Raw genomic sequence first — 23,087 nt, forward strand, 5'->3', positions numbered from 1 at the left:
AAAAATATCGGCCCAAAACGGCCGATACCGATATGCATTGGCCAAAATATCGGTATCGGTATTGGCTATGAAAAATCGATATCGGTTGATCACTAGAAGGGACCCCCCACACACACGGCACACAGGAGCAGAGCTGAGTCTGTCAATCACAGGCTGTGTGCTGGAAACGATATTATGGAAGTACTTTCCTGTGTCTGATTGTTCACATTTACTTTCTTCTCCTCTTCAGGTGTTAATTCCAAATCAGCTCGAGTATTGTTCCTATTGGTTGTCCCTGGTCACCTGGTCTTCCTATACACCATCCACTTGTTACAAGGAGGTCACGCCTCGCTCACCGCACTCTTTGTTACCTTCTACTTGACCGCCGCCCTCGTACAGGTAATGCTGGGAACACGGTAGTGTAGTATTATTGTCTTGCTCTCACCTGGACAAACATAATATAGCAGATTACATACTTTGCAAGATTTTTCTTGTTTGGTGATCACTGTTCAGTGACAGTGACCGGGGGGGGGGGGGGGCCTGTGGAAGATGGGAACCACCCTGTTCTAGTTACATAATTTCTCCAGAGTGATTATACTTACATAGGTAAATGATTATTTGTTTTAAAATACTTTATTGTTCATGACACAGGCACAGGTTCATTTTAACTTCCAGTTCCCTCTAACTGTCATTGTTTCCTATTCCAGGTCTGCATCTTGCTCTACGTAGCTGACCTCATTGTTCGGTTCATGTGGCGGAAAGGACTGGACCCGGATAATTTCTCCATCCCATACCTCACTGCCCTCGGCGACCTGTTGGGTACCGGTTTCCTCGCCATCTGCTTCCGCTTGGTCTGGCTTCTCACTGGTACGGAGGAGGCGGAGCTTGGCGATTAGACTGATTCCTTCATTTTGCTGCCAGTTTTTGCACTGTAGCAGAACATTAACAGAAGATCCAGGGAAATTTCTTACCAGCAGCCAACACCAAAAAGGACTTGGAATTTGCAATATTTATCAGCCATATGAACAACACTGCACCGGATTTATAATGGAAAAAAAATTGTTTTTTATGTGTATTTAAATCTGATGCTGTTTATTTCCAATAGAATAAATTTTACTGAAAACATTGTCTTCAAAAGTACATTTATCTTCTAGTAGAAGGGATATCTTGGGGTCCATTTATAAAACATTCATGCACAGGAGCAAAATTTCCCAGTATTTTTATAAAAGATTAATTCCTGTATCATCAGCCCCATCTAGTGGCCAAAATGTGGTATATTTTGCCATTCAGTTATCTCCTGAAACTCTACCGCATTCCGGGGTTCTGCCAAAACTCCAACTTGCGGAGATCTCCAACAAAGTTATTTCCGGAGACTGTACACCAGGAATAATTGGAGATTTTGACTGCTTGGTGTTTTCACAGAACACCGGCAGCCTTTACACTCCAGTACACGCTATAATTATTAAAGATTGTTAGTCTGCCTGCTAGTAACCAAAAACATGGCCGCCTCCAAGGCGGCAACAACTAGCAGGCTAATAATCTGCAGTAATTATAGCATCTACCGAAGTGTAAAGGTTGCTGGTGTTCTGTGAAAACACCAAGTGGTCAAAATCTCCATTTATTCCAGGTGTATACTCACCGGAAATACCATCGTTGGAGATCTCCGCAAGTTGGAGTTTTCGGCAGAACACCGGCCACTATACGGAGCAGGAATTTAACTACTTCTGGACCGGAAGGTTTTTCCCCCTTAATGACCAGGCCATTTTTTGCGATCCAGCACTACGTTACTTTAACTGACAAATGTGCGGTCGTGCGACGCTGTACCCAAATAAAGTTGATTTTCTTTTTTTCTCACAAATAGAGCTTTCTTTTGGTGGTATTTGATCACCTCTGCGGTTTTTTATTTTTTGTACTATAAAAAAAAAAAGCGACAATTCTAAAAAAAATACCAACAATATTATTTACTTTCTGCCATAAAAAAAAGCCAATAAAAAAAAAATCAAATCTAATTTTTTCATCAATTTAGGCCAATATGTATTCTGACACATATTTTTGGTAAAAAAAATTCCAATAAGAGTATATTGATTGGTTTGTACAAAAGTTATCGCATCTACAAACTAGGAGATAGATTTATGTCATATTTTTTTTTTTACTAGTAATGGCGGCGATCAGCGATTTTTAGCGGGACTGTGACTTTGCGGCGGACAGATTGGACAACTATCTGACACTTCTGAGGGAACCAGTGACATTACTACAGTAATCAGTGCTAAAAATAGGCACTGTTACTGTAATAATGACACTGGCAGGGAAGGGAATAACACCAGGGGCGATCAAAGGGTTAAATGTGTCCCTAGGGGATGCTTTCTAACTATGGGGGATGTAATCATTAGAAGAACACAGAGATTTGTGTTCCTGAATAGCAGGAATACAAGATCCTTGTGTTCATCTGTGACAGAACGGCGGTCTGCCCTGTTTACATAGGCAGACCGCCGTTCTGTCTCAATGGGGAGCGATCGCGGGTGGCTGGCTGACATCACGTCCGCTGGACCCACTGATTTGCTCCCCCTCTGACTAATCAGAGCCGACCTGCTGCAGTAAAAGTGCGGCGGCTGGTCGGCAAGAGGTTAAAGTGGAACTGCACTGCATCTGAGCACCATAAACCAAAAATTCTATTTAATTCATTGGTATTATTCAAAGCAATCTCCCTCATCCATCCAGATCTCCATGCTTTATTTTGCTGGGGAAATCATTTTGAAAAACACCCCCCAGAATTTGAGTAAGGGCAGATGATTTATGTATCAGTTACTTCCTGGAATCCATCTGCCTTAGCTCAGGCAAAGACTGAGCTGAGAACCCTCCCTTCTCTCCTGAAGACCCCTGGGATGTAGGACATCATTTGCCTAGACATGGAAACCAGGAAGTAACTGAAGAAATGTAACAAAAAATTGTATAGCAAGTAAATATGATATATTTTATATCTATTTACTAATGCTAGCAACATAAGGACTGAAATAGTCTATATTGGGGGCGTGGTGAGACCACGAGCGTGGATGGCCGCATTCTGAGGAGGCTCCATCAGGCCCCAAGATAATCCACCTCCATCTGAGCCAATCCTAGCCCAAAAGACCTCAATCTCCTCCCCTCTGTGCCAGGAACTAAGAGGGATGACCCGCCGATACCCTGCAAAATAAATTGGGTTTTTCAACCCTGTAGGCTGCGGTCTCCAACAAAATGGCGGCGGCCGGGAGATGCGGTCTACACAAGCGCCGGAATCTTCTGGAAGCTCCTCTCCCTTCTCTAGGAGCCCCGTGAAACCCAAACCTTGCACAGTTTCTCCCCCAAGGCACACACAGGCCTTCAACATGGAGGTGAGTGCTACAATCCAGCCAAAGGCCTCAGCCATGGCCCAACAAGCAAACCCCTTAATGAACTTCCCCACACAAGGACAGCTCATTTCAGACACTACCCTTAAAGAGATGCTCATCTTCTTAACCACTTTACCACCGGAGGATTTTGCTGTCTTACGTCCAGGCCACTTTTTGCGATTTGGCACTTTGCGACTTTAACTGACAATTGCGCGGTCATGCGACGCTGTACCCAAACGAAATTTACGTCCTTTTTTTGCCACAAACAGAGCTTTCTTTTGGTGGTATTTGATCACCTGTGTGATATTTAATTTTTGCGCTATAAACAAAAAAAGCGCAAATTTTGAATATATAATATTTTTCACATTTTTTTATATGAAATTCCCCCCAAAAAAATGTAAAAATCTAATTTTTTTTAAATTTGTGGCCAATATGTTTTCTGCTACCTATGTTTGGTGAAAAAAATCACAATAAGCATATTTTGATTGGTTTGCGCAAAAGTTATTGCGTTTACTAACTAAGGGAAAGATTTCTGTCATTTTTGGTGTTTTTTTTTTTAACGAGTAATGGCGGCGATCTGCGATTTTTTTTTTTTGCGGAACTACGACATTGCGGCGGACAGATCGGACCCTTGACTGACATTTTTGACACTTTTGGGGGTACCAGTGACATTACTGCAGTAATCAGTTCTATATATATGCACTGTTACTGTAAAAATGACACTGGCAGGGAAGGGGTTAATTTTATTGGAGAGGGAGGGGTTAATGTATGCCTGGTGCTTACTAACGTGTGTGGGGGGAGGTGACTGAGTGACACAGGGACAGAGCGCAGGTTCAGCTATGCTGAATCCTGTAATCTGTGACTGTCTGTCACTTAGGAGATCCGCCCGCTTTTGTTTACACAAGCAGGCGGATCTCCAGACTCGATTCCCCGATGATCGGGAAAGAGCAGCGGCGATCCCCGCCACTCCTCCCCTGGCCCGACTCCCGCTGTGAATGAATACAACGGGAGCGAGCCTCCGGCGGCGCGCGTGCGCTGCCCACAAGGGGGGAAGTCCAGCGACATAGGTCTACGTCGCTGGACGGGAACTAACCACTTTGCCGCAGTAGAGCTCCAGTGAGCGGTCGGCAAGTGGTTAAGGTCTTCACTGCAGTCTTACATTCTGGCATGTGTCCACCAATGCAAAACTGAAATTCATCAGATAGGAGACAGAGTGGATAGAGTGAAAAGCTCACTGGGTGATTATACAGCATCCTTCAACCATATGGTAGATGCTCCTGCTACTCATACAGATGAAATCGCATGGTTGAAAGATAAAGTGGCAGATCTGGAAGATAGGTCCAGGAGGAATAATATCAAGAAACGTGGCATACCTAAAATCGACTCAGCATCTCAATTCCCTCACCAGGTGCAAGAGTTATTTTCAGCTCTGGCACCAAATATGTCAGGCCTTGACCTATCCATTGACTGCCTAAACCCTTGTTCATCTTAGCGGATGCTCCCAGAGATGTCCTATTACGAGTGCATTTCTACCAGACAAAAGAGGGCATTATGATGGCCTTCCGCCAGACTGAACATCTCCCCAAGCATTATTCTGCCTTACAATTACTCCCAGACCTGGCACGCCACACACTGCAAAGACCAAGAAACCTAGCCACAATAATGAAGACCCTGCTTAATCACATCACTCACAAATGGAAGCACCCAGCTTCTTTATGCATCACCCACAATAGAGTTTCATCCATCGTATCCACTATGGAAGAGGGTCTATCCCTCCTCCGTCAATGGGGAATAATTCCTAAATCACAAGAGTGGCAAACAGTCTCATGAAGGAGATCCTCTAAGAAATCCTCATCTCAATCTGGAGGCTCGGGACACAACCTACAAATGTCCAACTAAGTTTGGGGTCTAGATGTGGCTTCCTACCCTGTTGTCCCCTAATCTGACTTTAACGCAGCTTTGCTGTGCTCGTTTCTCTTTAGAGAACACCTTTTTATTAGTTCTTTGTTTTTGTTTATATGGTTCAGCTACCGTTATTCCTTCCAAGATCTGCAGTACAAGTACAACAAAGAGTACAACCCTGATTCCATGCACAAAGCCCTACCTTTGCGCTTATAACCTAACTACAACCTCCTGCCCACGACCTCGCTTTGAGGACCAACGGGATGTCACCATCTTAAATGCATATCTTGATACCCACATTTACCACAATCTACATCCTCCACAACTATCAGTATGCCATTGAAGTGTATCTCCATTAATGTTAAAGCGGAGTTCCACCCAAAAGTGGAACTTCCGCTTTAGGTAGTTCTAACCCCCTGACATGCCACATTTGTTTGGCATGTCATTTTTTTTTGGGGGGGGGGAGCGGGTACCTAGTTTTGACAGGTACCCACTCCCACTTCCGCTCGGAGTGTCGCGGCGCCCTGAGCGGAAGTTCTCCTCTCCCCCTCCCTCCCTGCAATCTTCTGGGACATGTTAGAGGTCCCAGAAGATTGCCGGCCAATCACGACGTGTAGCGCAACTCGCGCATGCACAGTGCGTACCCGGCTGTGAAGCTGCAAACTGTCACACCCGGGTGCCCACACCAGTGATGCCGGCGCCGCAGAGCAGAGAGGGAGAAGAGCGAGGCTTCGGGCGGCCGCATCGCTGGACCGTTGGACAGGTGAGTGTGTGATTAGGCTGGAACTCCGCTTTAAGGGACTAAATCATCCTGCTAAACACTTTTCATTATGGAAAGAGGCATCAAGATCAAAAGCGGATATTGTTTGCGCACAAGAAATGCACTTCCACAAAGCGGCAACACCCAAATGCTCCCACGGGGACTACCCTCACATATTTCTGGCCAGCGCACTAGAGAAGAAACACGGAGCTCTGGTGGCAATTGGAAAATCAGTCAACTTTCAGCTAAAAAAATCCTACCTAGATGAGGAGGTCTGCTACATCATAGTCACAGGGGACTCATGCTCAGTTTGTGTGTATTGCTAGAGAGTTTTTTTTTTCTTGGGAGGGTGCATGTGATCAGCACAGGGCCAATCAGCAGTGTCCAGACAAGAGGATCAGGGGTCATGCAGCCTCATAGGGCAGTCAGAGGAGAATGAAATCTCCTCCTACAAGGTTTTAACCAGACACTGATAGACGTCACAAGACTGCTATATACTGCTGATTAGAAAGGGTATTTAGCAGTTTATATTTACTAAAATAATTGCATTTCCATGTTCTGTGTACTGTGAGAGACCAGATATGGTGAATGCAGGCTCCTGGGTTTAGTAACACTTTAATGCAGAACTCAAAGGTGCTGAATGGCTAACCTGCCGTACATTGACTGGAGCTATAACATATACAAACACATAAATGGACATCACTCTGAAATTCTTTATAAAGTGTTTTAATTCATGAATTTTACAGAGCCATATAGAAAACTGATGACAATAGGAAAATGATGAAATACAGCAGATAAGTGTTTTCCAAGCCTGGTCCTCACTGGGCACTAACAGATGATATTTTCCCAGGTCCTGCTAGGGGAACAGGTGTAACAATTTGAGGTACCCAATACTTCTGTCTTCTCCTATTGCATTGTGTGATCATGTGTTTTCCATCAATTTTCCATTAGTAACAAAAATACAAAAAAGTTAAGATTCCTTTTTTCCACGGTTCTTCCTCGCTGGGATAGAAGGTGTGGGTCCGTGTATAAAAAAAACATTGCTGTGAGAATGTTTCAAGCATTAGCACAGCCATCATAAATAACCCCCATTTCGTATTATATTTACTTTATATGTTCAATAGCTCCATCTACTGGCCATAATGTAGTATTTTCCTGATTTGGGTATTTCAAGAAAGTATAGCATTGTGACAACTAGATGGAGCTGACAATCTTAAAACGTATACATCTTACACAAGTTACGTTGATTATTCGTGGCAGCTGTGCGAAAGCTTGAGTGCCGGTTCACACATATGCGATGTAGGAACCCTGCAAATCCACCGAGGATTCCCGCATCGCATTCAACTCGCAGGCAGTTCACACTGCCATATGCGAATCGCTGGGGGTGTAAATACAAAGTTAACGACACCTCCATATCAGTTCGCATATCGCAGTGCAAACTGTCAATTCGAACAGGAATCGGATTGCATAGGTGTGAACCGCCATGCGATCCGATTCTAGTGCGGATCCAAAAAAGGTTCCTGTGTGAGTTTTTCGTCTTGATTCATATTGATGAGTTTTTGTACATATTTATTTTTTTACATTAATGCATTTTTTTCATATGGTACATGAATTTATGCTCATGTTGATTTATACATCATTAGTGATATGAGCAATTTCTATAACAGAATTTAGTAGGAAGCGCGGAAAAGTACTGGTAAAGCTTGGCACCAGGGTATAATTACCATTAATGTTGCAGCATCCTAGCAATGGCTAATTAGTGGTTTCTGTATCACCCACATACACATTTCAGTTTTTCACTTATACACAATTTGATTTGGTTTTTCACACTTTGTGCGAGTGACACTTATAATACATATAAGAGAATATTGCAACAACATTCCCCTATTCATTTGATCTATTTTTGGGCTTTTCATTTTATTCTAGTTATTTTTGGTTGGGTTTCTGCTTTACTATATTTTCTGGGATACGGTGCCACGGCGCCGTCCCTTCGGTAGTTTGGCCCTCTCCGCCTTCCCCCGCCCCCGAGCCAATAGGACTGCGCAGCACGCTTCGCGTGTGCGCAGTAGGGACCCGTCCGTGTAGCTGCAAGGCTTCACTCCCGGGTTCCCTTACCCGCAATGGCGGGGGCAGCACCTGACAGCTGATGGAAACATCGGCTGCAGGGGGTAACATCGCTGGACTCCAGGACAGGTAAGTGTCCTAATATAAAAAGTCAGCAGCTACAGTATGTGTGATTTTCGGAGGGGGGGGGGGGGGCGGAACTCCGCTTTAAAATCTCATCTATAATTTAATTTGGCCGTAATCTTGTCTCTGAGACGGGCTGTGCAATGAAGCAAACTAATTACACTGTCCAGCCAAAAAAAAAAAGTCACCACCCGGAATTAACTAAGCAACTAACTAAACTAAGCATGCAGTAACGATCCTATTGAATATTACTGCGTGTGCCCAAAGAATGAGGTCAGCTGACCATCTGAATATACTGAATGACCAGGTTTTTCCATCAATGGGTTTTTTCTTCCCTGATGGAACGGGCATATTCCAGGATGGCAATGCCAGGATACATCGGGGCTCAAATTGTGAAAGAGTGGTTCAGGGAGCATGAGACATCATTTTCACACATGGATTGGCCACCACAGAGTCCAGACCTTAACCCCATTGGGAATCTTTGGGATGTGCTGGAGAAGGCTTTGCACAGTGGTCCAACTCTCCCATCATCAATACAAGATCTTGATGAGCATTGAATGCAACACTGGATGGAAATAAATCTTGTGACATTGCAGAAGCTTATAGAAACCATGCCACAGCGAATGCGTGCCGTAATCAAACAAAATATTAGAGTGCGTGACCTTTTTTTTTTTTTTTTTTGGTGGTGAATTTTTTTTCAGCCGTGCAGTGTAGATCAGCTCTGAAGAGATCAGAAAACCCAGTTCATCTTCATCTGGGAAAAAAAGGTGCCGGAGAGATCGGACAAAGGAGAAGGTTCTCCGGTAAAAAGAACGTTCATTAGATTCATCAGAGGAGGACTCTAGCTCTATATAATACAGCATTCCGTTGTCACACCTTTATGTCCATCCAGAAACAGCATGTCCAGTCTGTTGTATAGATCACCGTCCTTCTAGTACTCAATGGTCACAGCTTTAGTCTTTAGATATTCATTTAATGCTTCTTGGCCTGAAACAAAAACAAAGGTGCATCAGTTCTCCGTTCCAGCATTCCATTGCCCCCCAAACAGCATGGAGTTTGCATGGTCTCCCTTTGTATATGATGATTTAATCTGCTTATATTTTGCCAGTGAACGTTTGGACCGGACCCTTTTTTTTAACAATGCAGTGCATTACAATACATGGTATGTGCGTTGCGGTGCACTGCCATGTGTTGGTGTCCTAACCCCCTAACCCCTCCATGCCTAAGCCTTTTTTTGACATTTGTTGCTTACAAGTTAAAATCAGTATATACTTAGAACCCCCAAACATTATATATATATATATATATATATATATATATATATACAATTTTATGTCACATGGTATTTGCGCAGCAGTCTTTCAAATGCAATTATTTTAGAATAAATACACATTCATTAATAAAAAAAACAAAAAAAAAACAGTAAAACTAGCCCAATTGTTTGTATAATGTGAAAGATGATGTTACGCCGAGTAAATAGATACCTAACATGTTATGCTTTAAAATTGTGCAGACTCAAGGAATTGCAACAAACTTCAGTACTTACAAATCTTTATAGGTGACATTTTAAAAAATGTTACTGGTTATCAGTTTAGAGTTACAGAGGAGGTCTTGTGCTAGAATTATTGCTCTCGTTCTAACGACCGCGGCAATATCTCACATGTGTGGTTTGAACACCGTTTACATATGCGGGTGTAACACACATATGCGTTTAATCCTGCGTGCGAGCACGGAGGGGCGGGGCGCCTAAAACTTTTTTTTTTTTTTTAACACTGTCACTTTAAAAAAAAAATTTTTTGATCACTTTTATTGCTGTCACAAGGAATGTAGACGTCCCTTATGACAGTAATAGGCAGTGACAGGTACACTTTATAGAGGAATGTGGGGCCTATAAGACCCCAAATCCCTTCTCTGCACTTAAATGCATTCAAAACGCCAAGTTTGGCTGTTTTGAAAGCTGTCATTAGACATGGCTTGACAAGGTGCAGAACATGTTGCCATACTGACAGGACCAACCCTCTTAAGCCTGCCTTCCAGTGCCTTCGTCCTCTGGTTCTTCCGGTTTCCAGGCACGGTGATTGACGTCATCTCAGAGCGCCCTTTCTACTTCCGGCTGACCAGTGCGTTCCACCGGCCATCCGGGCTCCCTCACCAAGACTGGTGGGTCCCCCCCCCGACAGAGCCTTCCATTGGCTTGCCCCTCTACCAACAAGTGTGGCCATCCATCTCCAACACTGTGGGCAAGGATGCAGATGAAACCACAGAGGACATAGTAAGGTTACTAATAAGATACCACCCCACGTTTTCAGTTGAACTGTAATTTAACTGCATATTCTGAAGCTTTCTTCAATAAACATGGATTTTTAAAATATACCTATTGAGGAGTTCCTTCCAGTCCCTGTTCAGTTCTCTTCAGAATCAGCAGTGGATTTAATCCCTTCCAAGCCTGTCCTTTAGCACTCTAGTGTGGATGTCTACATTGTGGATGAGGTGGCCTGATGTCTACTGCAGAGACAGAGTTTCCATTTTCCTGTCCATTGGTTGCATACATTATAGAACCATGTTTATTCTCACCTAGATCTTTGCCAAATCCCGACTGCTTGAAGCCTCCGAACGGAGCAGCGACATCTGTTTTATTGTAAGTGTTGACGAACACTGTGCCGGCCTGGAGCTTCTCGCTGACGTACAGAGCTTTGCTGATGTCCTTGGTGAATACGCCGGATGCCAAGCCGTACTCTGTATTGTTCGCCCGCTTCAGAACACCATCAATGTCTCTGAAAAAACAGAACACACCGCCAGTTAGATGTCTGGTGGTCATGTATAACAAAGGACAGAAGGTGTATTCAGTATCCAATCAGAAATCAGCTCTCATTAGTCAGCCCACACCCCACGTGACAAAACATACATTCAAGTTGTCTGCTGTGGGCGCTCAATGCACCGGGCTCACCTATAAATAAAATATTGCTTTAGGGTGGGCTGATCCTTTGCTATTATACCAAACGCATCATTGAACCTCCAAATTAGCAACTCTTAACCTTTTTTTACTCTAGAACAGAGGTGTCAAACTCAATTTCATTGCGGGCCGCATCCCCATTATGGTCGCCCTCAGAGGGCCAGTTCTATCAGTAGTCCACCACTATCAGAAGTCAAGAGCCCCCCATCCTCTCATCCCTTACATCACAGTGTATCCCTTTTACCATGTGCTGCTGGGAAGAAGCTGGAGGCAGAGCTGGGAAGCAGCAACTGCAGTGTCTGGAGGAGGGCTGGAGTCAGCTGCTGGAGTCTGCTGAATGTTAAGACCAGTGGAGGTGGAGAGGAGGGGGTGCTGCAGCTGCACAGAGAGGTGCAGGATCTGTAGGAGGATTTGTGTCCTCCTCTCTGCTGCCAACTGCTAAGTTGGGGTTGGGGGTCCTCTCTGCAGCTACAAGGGGAAACACAGGATCTGGCAGAGGAGATCTGTCCTCTCTGCTGCCATCTGCTGAGACAGGGTGGGGGCAGAGATGAGGAAGATGCAGCAGCTGCAGGAGAGGTGCAAGGGCCACATGAAATGGCCTGGAGGGCCAGGTTCGGCCCGCGGGCCTTGTGTTTGACACCTGTGCTCTAGAGGAACCCTTAAAATGTTTTTCAGGTCTTAATGAACTCCTGCAAAAAACAAATTATGCACAGTAAAAAGGAAAAATGGCCCTTACATTGGTGGCCAGTTGCAAGAATGGCCCCTTATAGACAGTTAAAAAGATCACTGACATACTACTGGTTCAGCAAAGCGAAATGACCCCCTGGATCTATGCAGGCATCATCAGATAGGTCAATCAGCCACAGCTCAAGGAACCCCTAGTAACCTCTGGAGGAGCCCTAATGTTACATGAAACCCTGGTTGAGAATGGCTGCCCAAGAGGAACCCTAGAGGAACATGACATCGATTTCCCCTCAGATCTTGGGGACTCCTGCTAAAACCAATTCATCAGAGGTCAGTGGGAAGATGCCTCCTCTACATTGTAGACAGAATGCCCCCCTTAGCTAAAAAGATCATTGGTGTCATGCCGCTGACATTACCAAGTAGCATTGGACCTGGAACTGTGCAGGCACCATCATATTGGGGGGGGGGGGGGGGGGGTTGGGGTCAATCAGCCAAAGCTCAAGGAAACACTAGCAACCTATGGAGGAACCCAGGTTGAGAATTGCTGGTCTAGAGAAACCCTTGAATGAATTTTCAGGTCTTGGGGAATCCCTACTAAAACCAATTTATTGGGGGTCAGTGAGAAGATAGCCCCGCTTACATTGTGGTCAGAATGCCCCTCTCACAGACAGTTAAAAAGATCATTGGTGTCATGCCTCTGACTCTGCCAAGGGGTGTTGGCCCTGGAAATATGCAGACACCATCAGGTGGGAGGTCAATCAGCCACAGCTCTAGGAACCTCTGAAAGGAACCACAGGGTTCCATGGAACCCTAGTTGAGAATGACTGCTCTAAAAGATTGTATTTGTATTTTCAAACATTGGAATAAAGGATAAATAGTGGTGCAAAATGCATTGGGGTTTAATTTAAAATTTTTGGCATGTATTTTGCACATGTGTGGGAAGCTGGAGTGCGTAAGTAAGTAAACACACAGAGTCCAGTTGCAGAGAACAGAACTTGTATTAATGCAGAATCTAGTCATTCACAAGGAAGGCACCCGATCGGGAACACTCACAGCATATAACAGTGGTGTGTAGCGGCGCAGGTCTCAGATGTGTCGACAGTGTCTGTCTTGAGGGGGAGAATGCAGCCTTGCCAGTCTGTACCCAAATGGGGAGGTTTGCAGGAAGAATTGCGTGTCCTTATCCTTTCCCTACTCCTCTGGAACCTCTCCCTTCTGCTAATTACTGTCCCTGTCAGATGAGATACCTGTCCCTACTCTACACACGTGCAAAATGCCAACCAAGCCCGGGGAGCCAGGGTCTAAAAATAGGCTCTGCCTGACCCAAGATGGCCACCAGAGTCACATGGGGCACCAGCATCCAACAGGATAGCTTCCCAATGACCCAGAAAACGATAGAGGAACCATGTACCTCTTAACTTCCTCTCCCCCTGCAATGCCGCTGCAGAAAAGTGTCACCTGCAGTGGAGAAAGTAGACTGCACCTGCCTACACATGTACCAGGCCCAGGCCCAATCGGGTCAGCAGGGTGGCCTAGGCCCAGCTGAGGATAACTGGGGACAACCCCAGTGTAACATCATTACAGCAGAATACAAGAGAACAGTGCAGTGGCAGTCAAAGGCAGCTTAAGGTGGTTCAGTCACGCCCCGGACGACGTCACATATGACGAAACCGGTAGGGCGGTACCGGACGCTACATTGACCACGCCCCCTGGAACGCTGGCTGTATTGAATGTTTGTGGGACGCCGCGGTTTTAGATTTTCTGCATGGACTTTTTTAACTGATGTAAGTGCAATCTTAATAAATAGTTTTCTCTACCAAACTGGATTACGCTATGTATTCCCTTAAGGGCCATACACACTATAAGATTTTCTGAAGACTTTTTCCTTTAGACTTACCAAAACCATATAATATGAGGTCAAACCTAAACACTTTCAATTTGTATGCAATCTAGCAGGCCCTTGCACTACATAGAAAAGGTAAATCTGAAGGAAATCTAACCACAAAAGTTAGATAGTGTGTATCCAGCTTTACTCTCCCTTCCCATGCATACTGATTTGTGTACGGTTGGAGTTGCCTGTGAGTCTATGATTTAACCCCTGACCACCTGGAGGGAAAGACCAGAAAATTGACCTGCAGATAAGGTTTTTGTGGCCTATCCATTAATTTGGGGGCCCATACCTTTTACACACAGGAATTGTCTGACAGAGGAAATCCAATAATACCCAAAGGCTGGTTACCCCTGTAGGGGTTCCTAACTCTGGTGAGTGCGGGATATATTGGAGGGGTGCACTGTTCCTTCACCTGGCACCCGGCACCCGGATCACCCCGATTACCACCCATCAGAATCATTGAAGCATTTGTTCCACCTACTACCACTTTATGGACTCTTGATCATTTATTTATTGTCATTTTTATCACCATAATATTGTTATTTATTGATACCAGTTTCACTTTATCACTTATAAATATTTATTTATCTTTTATACGGTATCACTTATTGACCACTTCAAGATACCACACTTTAGCACTTTGTATTTGCACACATTTACTGAAGCACTTTCTATTTATATTCATATATATTTTTTACTATTACGTTTTTTATTTTGATAATTTATTTTATTTCATGTTCTGGGTTTTCCCATTGTAAACCAGACATTTACTGTCCACTTCGGCACTTTATATTTATTTCACTTTCACTGACAACTTTGCTGCATTGTTATTGTCTTATTATTGATTATGTACGTTAGGATCTTTTAATCATATTTATATACAGTTTGGGTGTAAAAAAAAAAACCCTCTCTTTTATTCCATACCTACAATTCACCTATAGGCAGCGCCTAAACTTTATGGGAAGACACGTGTAGATGCTTAAAGTTTATTGGGAGACATGAGGAAGGGATAATTAAAAATGATGGTAGGACACTGCAGGGGAAGGCACTTATAGTTTATGGGGAGCCACTGGGTGGGTGCTTAAAGTTTATGGGGAGCTACTGGGGGGGACCACTTTGAATTTGTGGGAAGATAATGGGTGGGTGTTAAAGTTTATGGGGAGACACTGGGGAGACCACTTAGAGTTTGTGGGAAGATGCTGGATGGGGTGTTAAAGCTTATGGGGAGACACTGGGTGAAGGGGGGCACCTAAAGTTTATGGGGAGACACTGGGTGAAGGGGGGTACTTAAAGTTTATGGGAAACACTGGGTGGGGGCACTTAAAGTTTATGGGTAAACACTGGGTGAAGGGGGGCACTTAAAGTTGATGGCAAACACTGGGTGAGGGGCACTTAAAGTTTATAGGGAACCACTGGGTGGAGGGGGGCACTTGAAGTTTATGGGAAAACACTGGATGGAGGGGGCACTTAAAGTTTATGGGGAAACACTTGGTCAAAGGGGGGCACTTAAAGTTTATGAGGAAATACTAGGTAGGGGGGAAACTTACATTTTATGGGGAAACACTTGATGAAGGAGGGGCACTTAAAGTTGATGGGAAACACTGGGTGAGGGGCACTTAAAGTTTATGGGGAAACACTAGGTGGGAGGGGCACTTACATTTTATGGGCAAACACTTGATTAAGGGGGGGGCACTTAAAGTTGATGGGAAACACTGCGTGGGGGCACTTAAAGTTTATGGGGAAACAGTGGGTGGGGGGGCACTCGAAGGGGGAGTAGGGGGGGACATTTGGGGTGGGGGGTTACGTCAAGTTTATAAAGAGACACTGACTGAGGGAGGGGGAGGGTGTTAAAATGTATGGGCAGACCCCAAGGATGGGGTCTGTCAGGTAGGCTGTACAGTACCCCTTGATTTACAATGGCGGTCAAATATTCACAGTGGGCCTTCAGCAGGCATGGCTAATTATCCCCCCCCCCCCCCCCCCAGCAGACACGTAATGCAGCTGCCCTTACCCATCTTCAAATTTGGATATTATCATCACTGGGCCAAAGGACTCTTCTTTAGCGATGAACATCTCATCAGTGACTTCTGTAAATATGGTCGGTTCAAAGAAGAAACCTAAAAAATATAGAACAATAGGAATGATCAAGATAGCAATGGCAGGGGTCTCCATATCCTATTGAGGTTCAGCGCAGACTACACTGCCAACCTGTCTCTACTCAAAGCTTACGAAACACAATGCAAAGAGTCACAATGAGCTCAATGTCCTTCAATGTCCTTCAATGCCAATGTGTCTCAGCTGCTGAGAAATGCACCGCATTGCATTGCAGAATTGGGAAAGAGGACAACCGGAGTGCAAGTTGCAGAAAGAGTAACAGATCAATAGAAATAGAAAGTTCTGGGACTGCTTCAATGCACAGAGGAGACTTTCTGCAAATCTAAAGGTATATGATGGCACCTCTAAAGTGTAACTCTAGACAGACAGACAGACGGACGGACGGACGGACGGACGGACGGACGGACGGACGGACGGACGGACGGACGGACGGACGGACGGACGGACGGACGGACGGACGCTTTAGGTGCCAAAGAATTTTTTTATTCTGGTCATTTAGAATTCTCATCCAGAGCCATCATCACTAGACAGAAGAGCGCGTTCCTGACCCCCAGTGCAGTTTAGCAGTACAGCGAGGTCCAGGACACACCCCTTAGCTTGTTTGTGATTGGACAAGCACACAGATGAAGTCATCCCTCTGCTAGGCTAACTTTTGCAGTTTCACAGCTCTCCGGCCTACATTGAACAAACCAACAGAGCCAAGACTGGCTCCCAGTACTCCCTCTCCTTCTCCCAGTCTTCTCCCACTTCTCAGAGTGTTGCTGGACATGGGGATTCCAAGTGGCTATAATGAAATCAGATTCAGGTACTTATGCTAGCTGTATGTTATGCTGGAATAAACTGTGATTTGTTATCTTTAAATCAGTCCATCCTCCCCTGCACATTATACATTCTGTCCCGGGCGCCCTGTGACCCTCTGCCCTTCCTGAATTAATGCAGCAGATGGCGCTCCTGGCACAGAGACACCAACACTCGTCCTGCCCCGCTGAGTGAATCCCGGGATATTGAACCCAGATTATTGGAGTGACGCCAGGCACAGCGGAGGTACATCAGATGGATCAGATATCTGCCCAGTGACTTCTACAAAGCAATTCTGCTCCTACAGCATAGCTCCAGCCAATCAGTTATAGACACAGCTGAACTACACGTGCCGTCCATGTGATTGTACTGTGATACATTGCACCAGTTTACATACAGGGGGGGGGGGGGTCATTATTGTAAATCTTGCTGCACATGTACGCTTCCAGCCCCCAGTGTATGAAACATGTTAAAGTGAATATTATCAATCTACCTGAACAAATTTCTGATAAGTTACAGTATAGAGTGCCATCAAAAGAACTCCATCTCTTATCTCTTGTCATTGATTTTTAGCAGGACTGCGACATTGCGGCAGACCCCTGACTGACATTTTTGACACTTTTGGGGGGGGACCAGTGACATTAATACAGTAATCAGTGCTAAAAATATGCACTGTTACTGTAATAATGACACTGGCAGGGAAGGGGTTAAAACCAGGGGCGATCAAAGAGTCAAATGTGTTCATAGGGGGTGCTTTCTAACTGTGCGGGTGGGGGGGGGGGGCTTATGGAATGAATAAAGAGACCTGTGTTCCTAAATAGGAGGAATACTGGATCCCTGTGATCATTGCTGACAGAACAGCGGTCTGCTGTATTTACAATGGAAGACCGCCGTTCTGTCTCCACCTTTTGCCCGGCGGCAATCATGGTCGCCGGACCCGAAGATCAGCTTTCCCGCTGGTGAATGGGCGCGCACGAGCGCGCCCCCATGAGCACACATGTGTGTTTGAGCTTTGAGGTGCACACCCTAATGCAATAGGCTGTGCACACCTATGCGGCAGAATAAGTTAGCCGGGACAAGGTCCTATTTGGCGGGACTGTCCCATCAAAAACGGGACAGTTGGCAGCTATGCTCCCCCCCAGTGATCAGCAATATTGTAACTTTGTGGTCAGTCACAAGGTTAGAGGTGGTAGGAGGGGCTGATGTGTGTCAGACATTTGTGAACACAGCCAAGAACTACACAGTGACTAAGATTACATGGTTCTGAGTCGGCATCTCATTCCAGGAAGTCGATAATGAGCCTGAATGATGCCTGAACATGGATAACACCGTCCTTCTGGAAACTGGTCTCTGTGAGAGGTAATAAATGCCTAAGAATGTTGCACTTACACATTTCTGCATGCAACATGAAAGATATATCCATGCTGGGTCTGTTTTAAGATGACAACGCTATACAATACAATAGACAAACATTAGCACATGGGTTTAAAAAAAAAAAAAAATGGAGTTCCATGCTGTAGAATAGGAAGTTCCATCATGCATACTTCCTTGGTGGGTATATATGGAGAAAAGGAAGGGGCAGCAACATGTGACTGCCACCTGTTCTAGCACTTAAGCCCCGTACACAAGCAACGAATTTCCGCCGACCGGTCGTCCATCTTTTGTCCAGAGTGGTGTTTTGTTGGTTGGAATGTGCTCTAGACTGCACACGAATTTTCTCGCACGACAGAATTCTACTTCAGAAGTGATGTCATGTGTTGGATTGATTTCTTTCTGTTCTTTCATCTCTGAGCATGCCCAGTCTTGCTCATAAGATTTTTCCCTGTTGAAATCTGTACTGACTGCACGAAAATCGGACGTGTTTTGACGGAGGACAAAAATTTTATAGCCTGCACACCAGAATTTTTTCGGCCGAAAAGTCGGAGTCGGTTGTCGGAAGCATCATACTAACAATCCGAAAATCGGCAGATCGGTCAGACGAAAATTCCCAGCCGAATTTCGACGCGTGTGTACGAGGCTTAAATGTCCAAGCAGTCTGCAACCATCACATAAATCAGTGAGACACTGCCACCTAGTGGTGATTTAGTAAGCTACACTTATTAATAGGTTTTATTGACCGTCATCCAATACAAGGTTCACCATATTGTGAGAAGAATTGGGACGCCTGCCTTTACACCCACATGAACTTTATTGGCATTGAAGTCTTAGTCCGTAGGGTTCAATATTGAGTTGACCCACCCTTTGCAGCTACAACATCTTCACCTCTTCTGGGAAGGCTGTCCACAAGGTTTAGGAGTGTGTCTATGGGAATGTTTGACCATTCTTCCAGAAGTGCCTTTGTGAGGTCAAGTACTGATGTTGGATAGAAGGCCTGACTTGCAGTCTCTGCTATAATTCATCCCAAAGGTATTCTCTCAAGTTGAAGTCCGGACTCTTTGCAGGCCAGTCAAGTTCCTCCACCCCAAACTCGCTCATCCACGTCTTTATGGACCTTACTTTGTGCACTGGTCCAAATCATTTAGTGGAGGGGGGGTTATGGCGTGGGGCTGTTTTTCAGGGGTTGGGCTTGGCCCCTTAGTTCCAGTGAAGGGAACCCTTAAGGATTCAGCATACCAAGACATTTTGGACAATTTCATGCTCCCAACATTGTGGGAACAGTTTGAAGATGTCCTTCCTGTTCCAATATGACTGCGCGTCAGTGCACTCCCTTGGCGGATGTATTCAGAGAAAAGGAAGAGGCAGCAATATACGACAGATCAAAGGGCGAACCGAGGGGCGAGAGGGAGAGGGGAAGAAGAAGCACGCTGATGTGCCTGTTATCTACAGATGAAATGTGAGTGGAATTGTCTTATTATGTGTTCTATGGTTCAATAAACGGTATTATGCGAGGGCGGTCGTGCACTTGTGTCTCCTTTCTGCATTTTATAGAATATGGGACTGTCACCCGTCCTAGGGCTAAATGTCCAAGCAAGCTGCAACCATCACATAAATTGATGAGGCACTACCATCTAGTGGTGATTTAATAAACTACACTCATTAATGGGTTTTTTCGACTCTCATTCAATACAAAGTATCCTCCAGGGCAAATTTTAAGCAGAGTTTGTATTCTTCTGAACATAAAAAGAGAACCTCAATTACTGAACAGTTTAGGGGTTCAAATTGCTGGTTAAAAAATGGAATAGAGAGAGAGATAAAAGTTACATGAATTGGGTGTTAGCCCTGGAGCCTAAACCTGTAAACACAAGTGAAGAAGGCCATCTCCTACCTTTGTAAATCATAGGTTAACCTTGAGGAGCTTATTCCATTTTTCCATTGTTGGAATGTACGTAATACAGCAATGTACCTTACATTCATGTTGAATGGCATCCCAATGCATTTAATCAACGCACCTTCTCTGCAATGCATTGCAACACACCCCTAGTGTATTGCAGTACATTATGACCAAACTTTTCTGACACGTCCAACTTTTGGGACATTTTATTGCATTAGCACCCCACTGTTTTCTATGCTCTGTCTTAACGCAACACACGTTAAAACACAACATAATTCACATTATTGAACATGCATTACCCCAACACACCTAAAGTGGCCCTGCCCCAGGACATGCAGTGTTTGCATCCTGTGCTACACTGGCAGCCTTGGAGCTCATGTGTCAGACCTGGCCATGGAGATTTTTGGATGTTGTATTCTTAAATACTGCACATGCATCTAAAATCCACAAAGTGAGAGACTGCAGCAGAGGGTGATCTGTGTCGGACATTTGTGAACACAAGCACCAGGGTTTACATGGCTGTGTCATCTCTGAGCCAGAATCTTAGCTCAGGAAGTAGATGGTGACCCTGGATGATGCCTGAACTGAAGAAGGTTCTGTCCTTCAGGAAACAAAAGCAGATTAAAGTATTGTGAGGGGAAGTAGTATGATCTCTATGGGAGGTAATAAATACCTGGGAGTGTTACAATGACACATCACTGAGCATAGATGCAAATATAACTGATGCTGAGTCCCCTGTATTAGCTGGTATCAGTGTACCTGGTCTAGGAACCTGCTTCCCTCCATATACCAGTGTGGCTCCCTCTTTCACGCCCGTTTCACAATATTCGACGAGTTTATCTAAATGAGCTTTGTGATTCTGAGGGCCGTGGTCTGTAGATCTGTCCAGGGGGTCCCCGATCTTCATCTTCTTCACCTCTTCAACCTGGAAGGAGAAGACACGGAATGGGAATCTGTTGGGTTTGATTTGCTTATCGATCGCATGTTAAACCCAGGTGTACAACACCCATGTACAGGGCCGGGGATAAGGAGGTACCTCTGGTCCTTCTGTATAGGGCCTGGGCCAGCAGGGGGAGCCAGGCAGCAGGGTGGATTGGATGTGGCCAGGGAGGGTGATTGGGGGGGCATTACTGAAACCAATCCGCTGTATGGCTCTCTCTGCAGCAGCTGAAAGCAGGCTTCTGAACATTCGTGACCACCAGATAGAAATTCATGAAAAAGCGAATGGAAAGGTGAGCAGGATTGACTGTCAGCATCTCCATCCAATCTCACACCTTTCCCCTTCTGGGGGGTCATTATCATCGGCACTCACCACTCTCCGCACAAACTCATCATGAATGGACAACTCTACAAACAGTCTTCCAGCTGCAATGCAATTCTCCCCTTTGTTGAAGAAGACGGAACTCATTCCCTACAGGAGAATATAGATATAAGATTTGTAAATCAGTCACTGGAAGGATTAAATGCTTTATTTAAATTTAATACATATAAATATAATATATAAATATAAAAATCTAAATAATTAAAATAGAAAAAGTAAATGTAAATTTAATTGTATATATCTATTTATATGCATGTATATATTTATTATTATATATATTTTTATCTTTATATTTATATATTTGTGTATATATTTATGTATTTATTATGTATCTATGTAAAATGTATATATATATATACACACACACACACACACACACAGTATCTCACAAAAGTGAGTACACCCCTCACATTTTTGTAAATATTTTATTATACCTTTTCATGTGACAACACTGAAGAAATGACACCTTGCTACAATGTAAAGTAGTGAGTGTACAGCTTGTATAAGCCCCCGTTCACACTGGGGCGACCTGTCAGGCGACAACTAAGGACTAGTAAGTTGCAATATATGACGTTATTGATCTGCTGAGATCAGATATCAGTGACCAGCGTCGGCATATTCTGGGAAGAAGCAGTGATGTTTCACCATTGTGCAGCACTACAAATCAGGAAGAAGATTCTGCATAGGTAATGAATAAATATGGCTGCACACACATGTACATATATGCAGGGCTTTTTTTCAGGGGGAACGCAGTTCCGGTGTTCTAAAATTTAGTCAGACCCGTGAAAATTCCGGACCCTCGTCACTTCCGGCGATACTACGTCACCACCAGCTGGAGCGACAGCTGTTGCGAGCCCCGGTGCGCATGCGCACAAGAAATTTTCCAGGTCCGATGAGATTTTAAGACTTTGCTAACAGCTGACTGAGAGGAGGAGGAGGGGCTGAGGTAGGACGACAACACCGCCGCGGGAAAATTTTACAACACCGCCTCATCATCGAACAAGGAACATGTTGCAGAGCTAGGCGGGAAGGAAGTGAATATATATAATTTTAGAACACCGCCTGAGGTCCCTAGACTTTCGCCCTCACATAGAGCCACTTCCGCCTGTTCTCCCGATACTTCCGCCCTTACTGACACATACCTCCGCCTGAGGTCCATAGACTTCCACCCTCACATAGAAGTGAATTCCGCATTCTCTATGGAAACTAATAGAGAACCCCTCTAAGTCAGCTCTGCAACATGTTCCTTGCTCGATGATGCGGCAGTGTTATAAAATTTTCCCGCAGCGGTGTTGTCGTCCTACCTCAGCCCCTCCTCCTCCTCTCAGTCAGCTGTTAGCAAAGTCTTAAAATTTCATCGGACCTGGAAAATGTCTTGTGCGCATGCTCACCGGGGCTCGCAACAGCTGTGGTGGTGACGTAGCGTCACCGGAAGTGACGAGGGTCCGGAATTTTCACGGGTCCGATAAAATTTTACAACACCGGCACCTCCAACACTGAATGTATTTAAGTGCAAGGCGTGCTGGACAGTCTATTGATGATGGCCGCTGGGGGGATGTATTGTCGCTAGTGGGGATCTATTTTTGCATGGGGGGCTGTTGTTCGTGGAGGAGGAACTGTTGTTGCTGGGAGGGATCTTATATTTCTGGGGAGTCAGTTGTTGCTAGGAGGGATCTACTGTTGAGAGAGTGGTCTATTGTTGCTGGCTGCTGGAGAATCTAATGTTGCTGCTGGAGGTCTATTGTTACTGGGGTGGATCTATTGTTGCTGGGGTGGGTCTATTGTTGCTGGGGTGGATCTATTGTCGCTGGGGTGGATCTATTGTTGCTGGGGTGGATCTATTGTCGCTGGGGTGGATCTA

At 44.9% G+C, this 23,087-nt stretch overlaps 2 protein-coding genes across 4 annotated transcripts in view; one reads left to right on the top strand and one right to left on the bottom strand.

Annotated features, from left to right (window-relative positions):
- Window positions 1-1,105, top strand: part of LOC309561020 (solute carrier family 41 member 1-like) — a 75,932-nt gene extending 74,827 nt beyond the window's left edge. For all 3 annotated transcript variants that reach the window (XM_082264733.1, XM_082264735.1, XM_082264734.1), the window contains exons 10-11: window positions 230-378; window positions 687-1,105. In XM_082264733.1, coding sequence (XP_082120859.1) covers window positions 230-378; window positions 687-875 — 338 coding nt within the window. In that variant the 3' untranslated portion in view covers window positions 876-1,105. The remainder of the gene's footprint in view (window positions 1-229; window positions 379-686) is intronic.
- Window positions 1,106-8,910: 7,805 nt separating this feature from the next.
- Window positions 8,911-23,087, bottom strand: part of LOC309561235 (cytosolic 10-formyltetrahydrofolate dehydrogenase) — an 82,544-nt gene continuing 68,367 nt past the window's right edge. The window contains exons 19-23 of the mRNA XM_082265028.1: window positions 21,218-21,316; window positions 20,665-20,830; window positions 15,733-15,838; window positions 10,768-10,967; window positions 8,911-9,180 (exon numbers count right to left, since the gene is read on the bottom strand). Of these exons, the coding sequence (XP_082121154.1) occupies window positions 9,125-9,180; window positions 10,768-10,967; window positions 15,733-15,838; window positions 20,665-20,830; window positions 21,218-21,316 (627 nt within the window). The 3' untranslated portion in view covers window positions 8,911-9,124. The remainder of the gene's footprint in view (window positions 9,181-10,767; window positions 10,968-15,732; window positions 15,839-20,664; window positions 20,831-21,217; window positions 21,317-23,087) is intronic.

This window comes from Pelophylax lessonae, assembly GCF_965119305.1.
Source record: "Pelophylax lessonae genome assembly, chromosome: 8".
NCBI classification, from domain to species: Eukaryota; Metazoa; Chordata; class Amphibia; order Anura; family Ranidae; genus Pelophylax; species Pelophylax lessonae.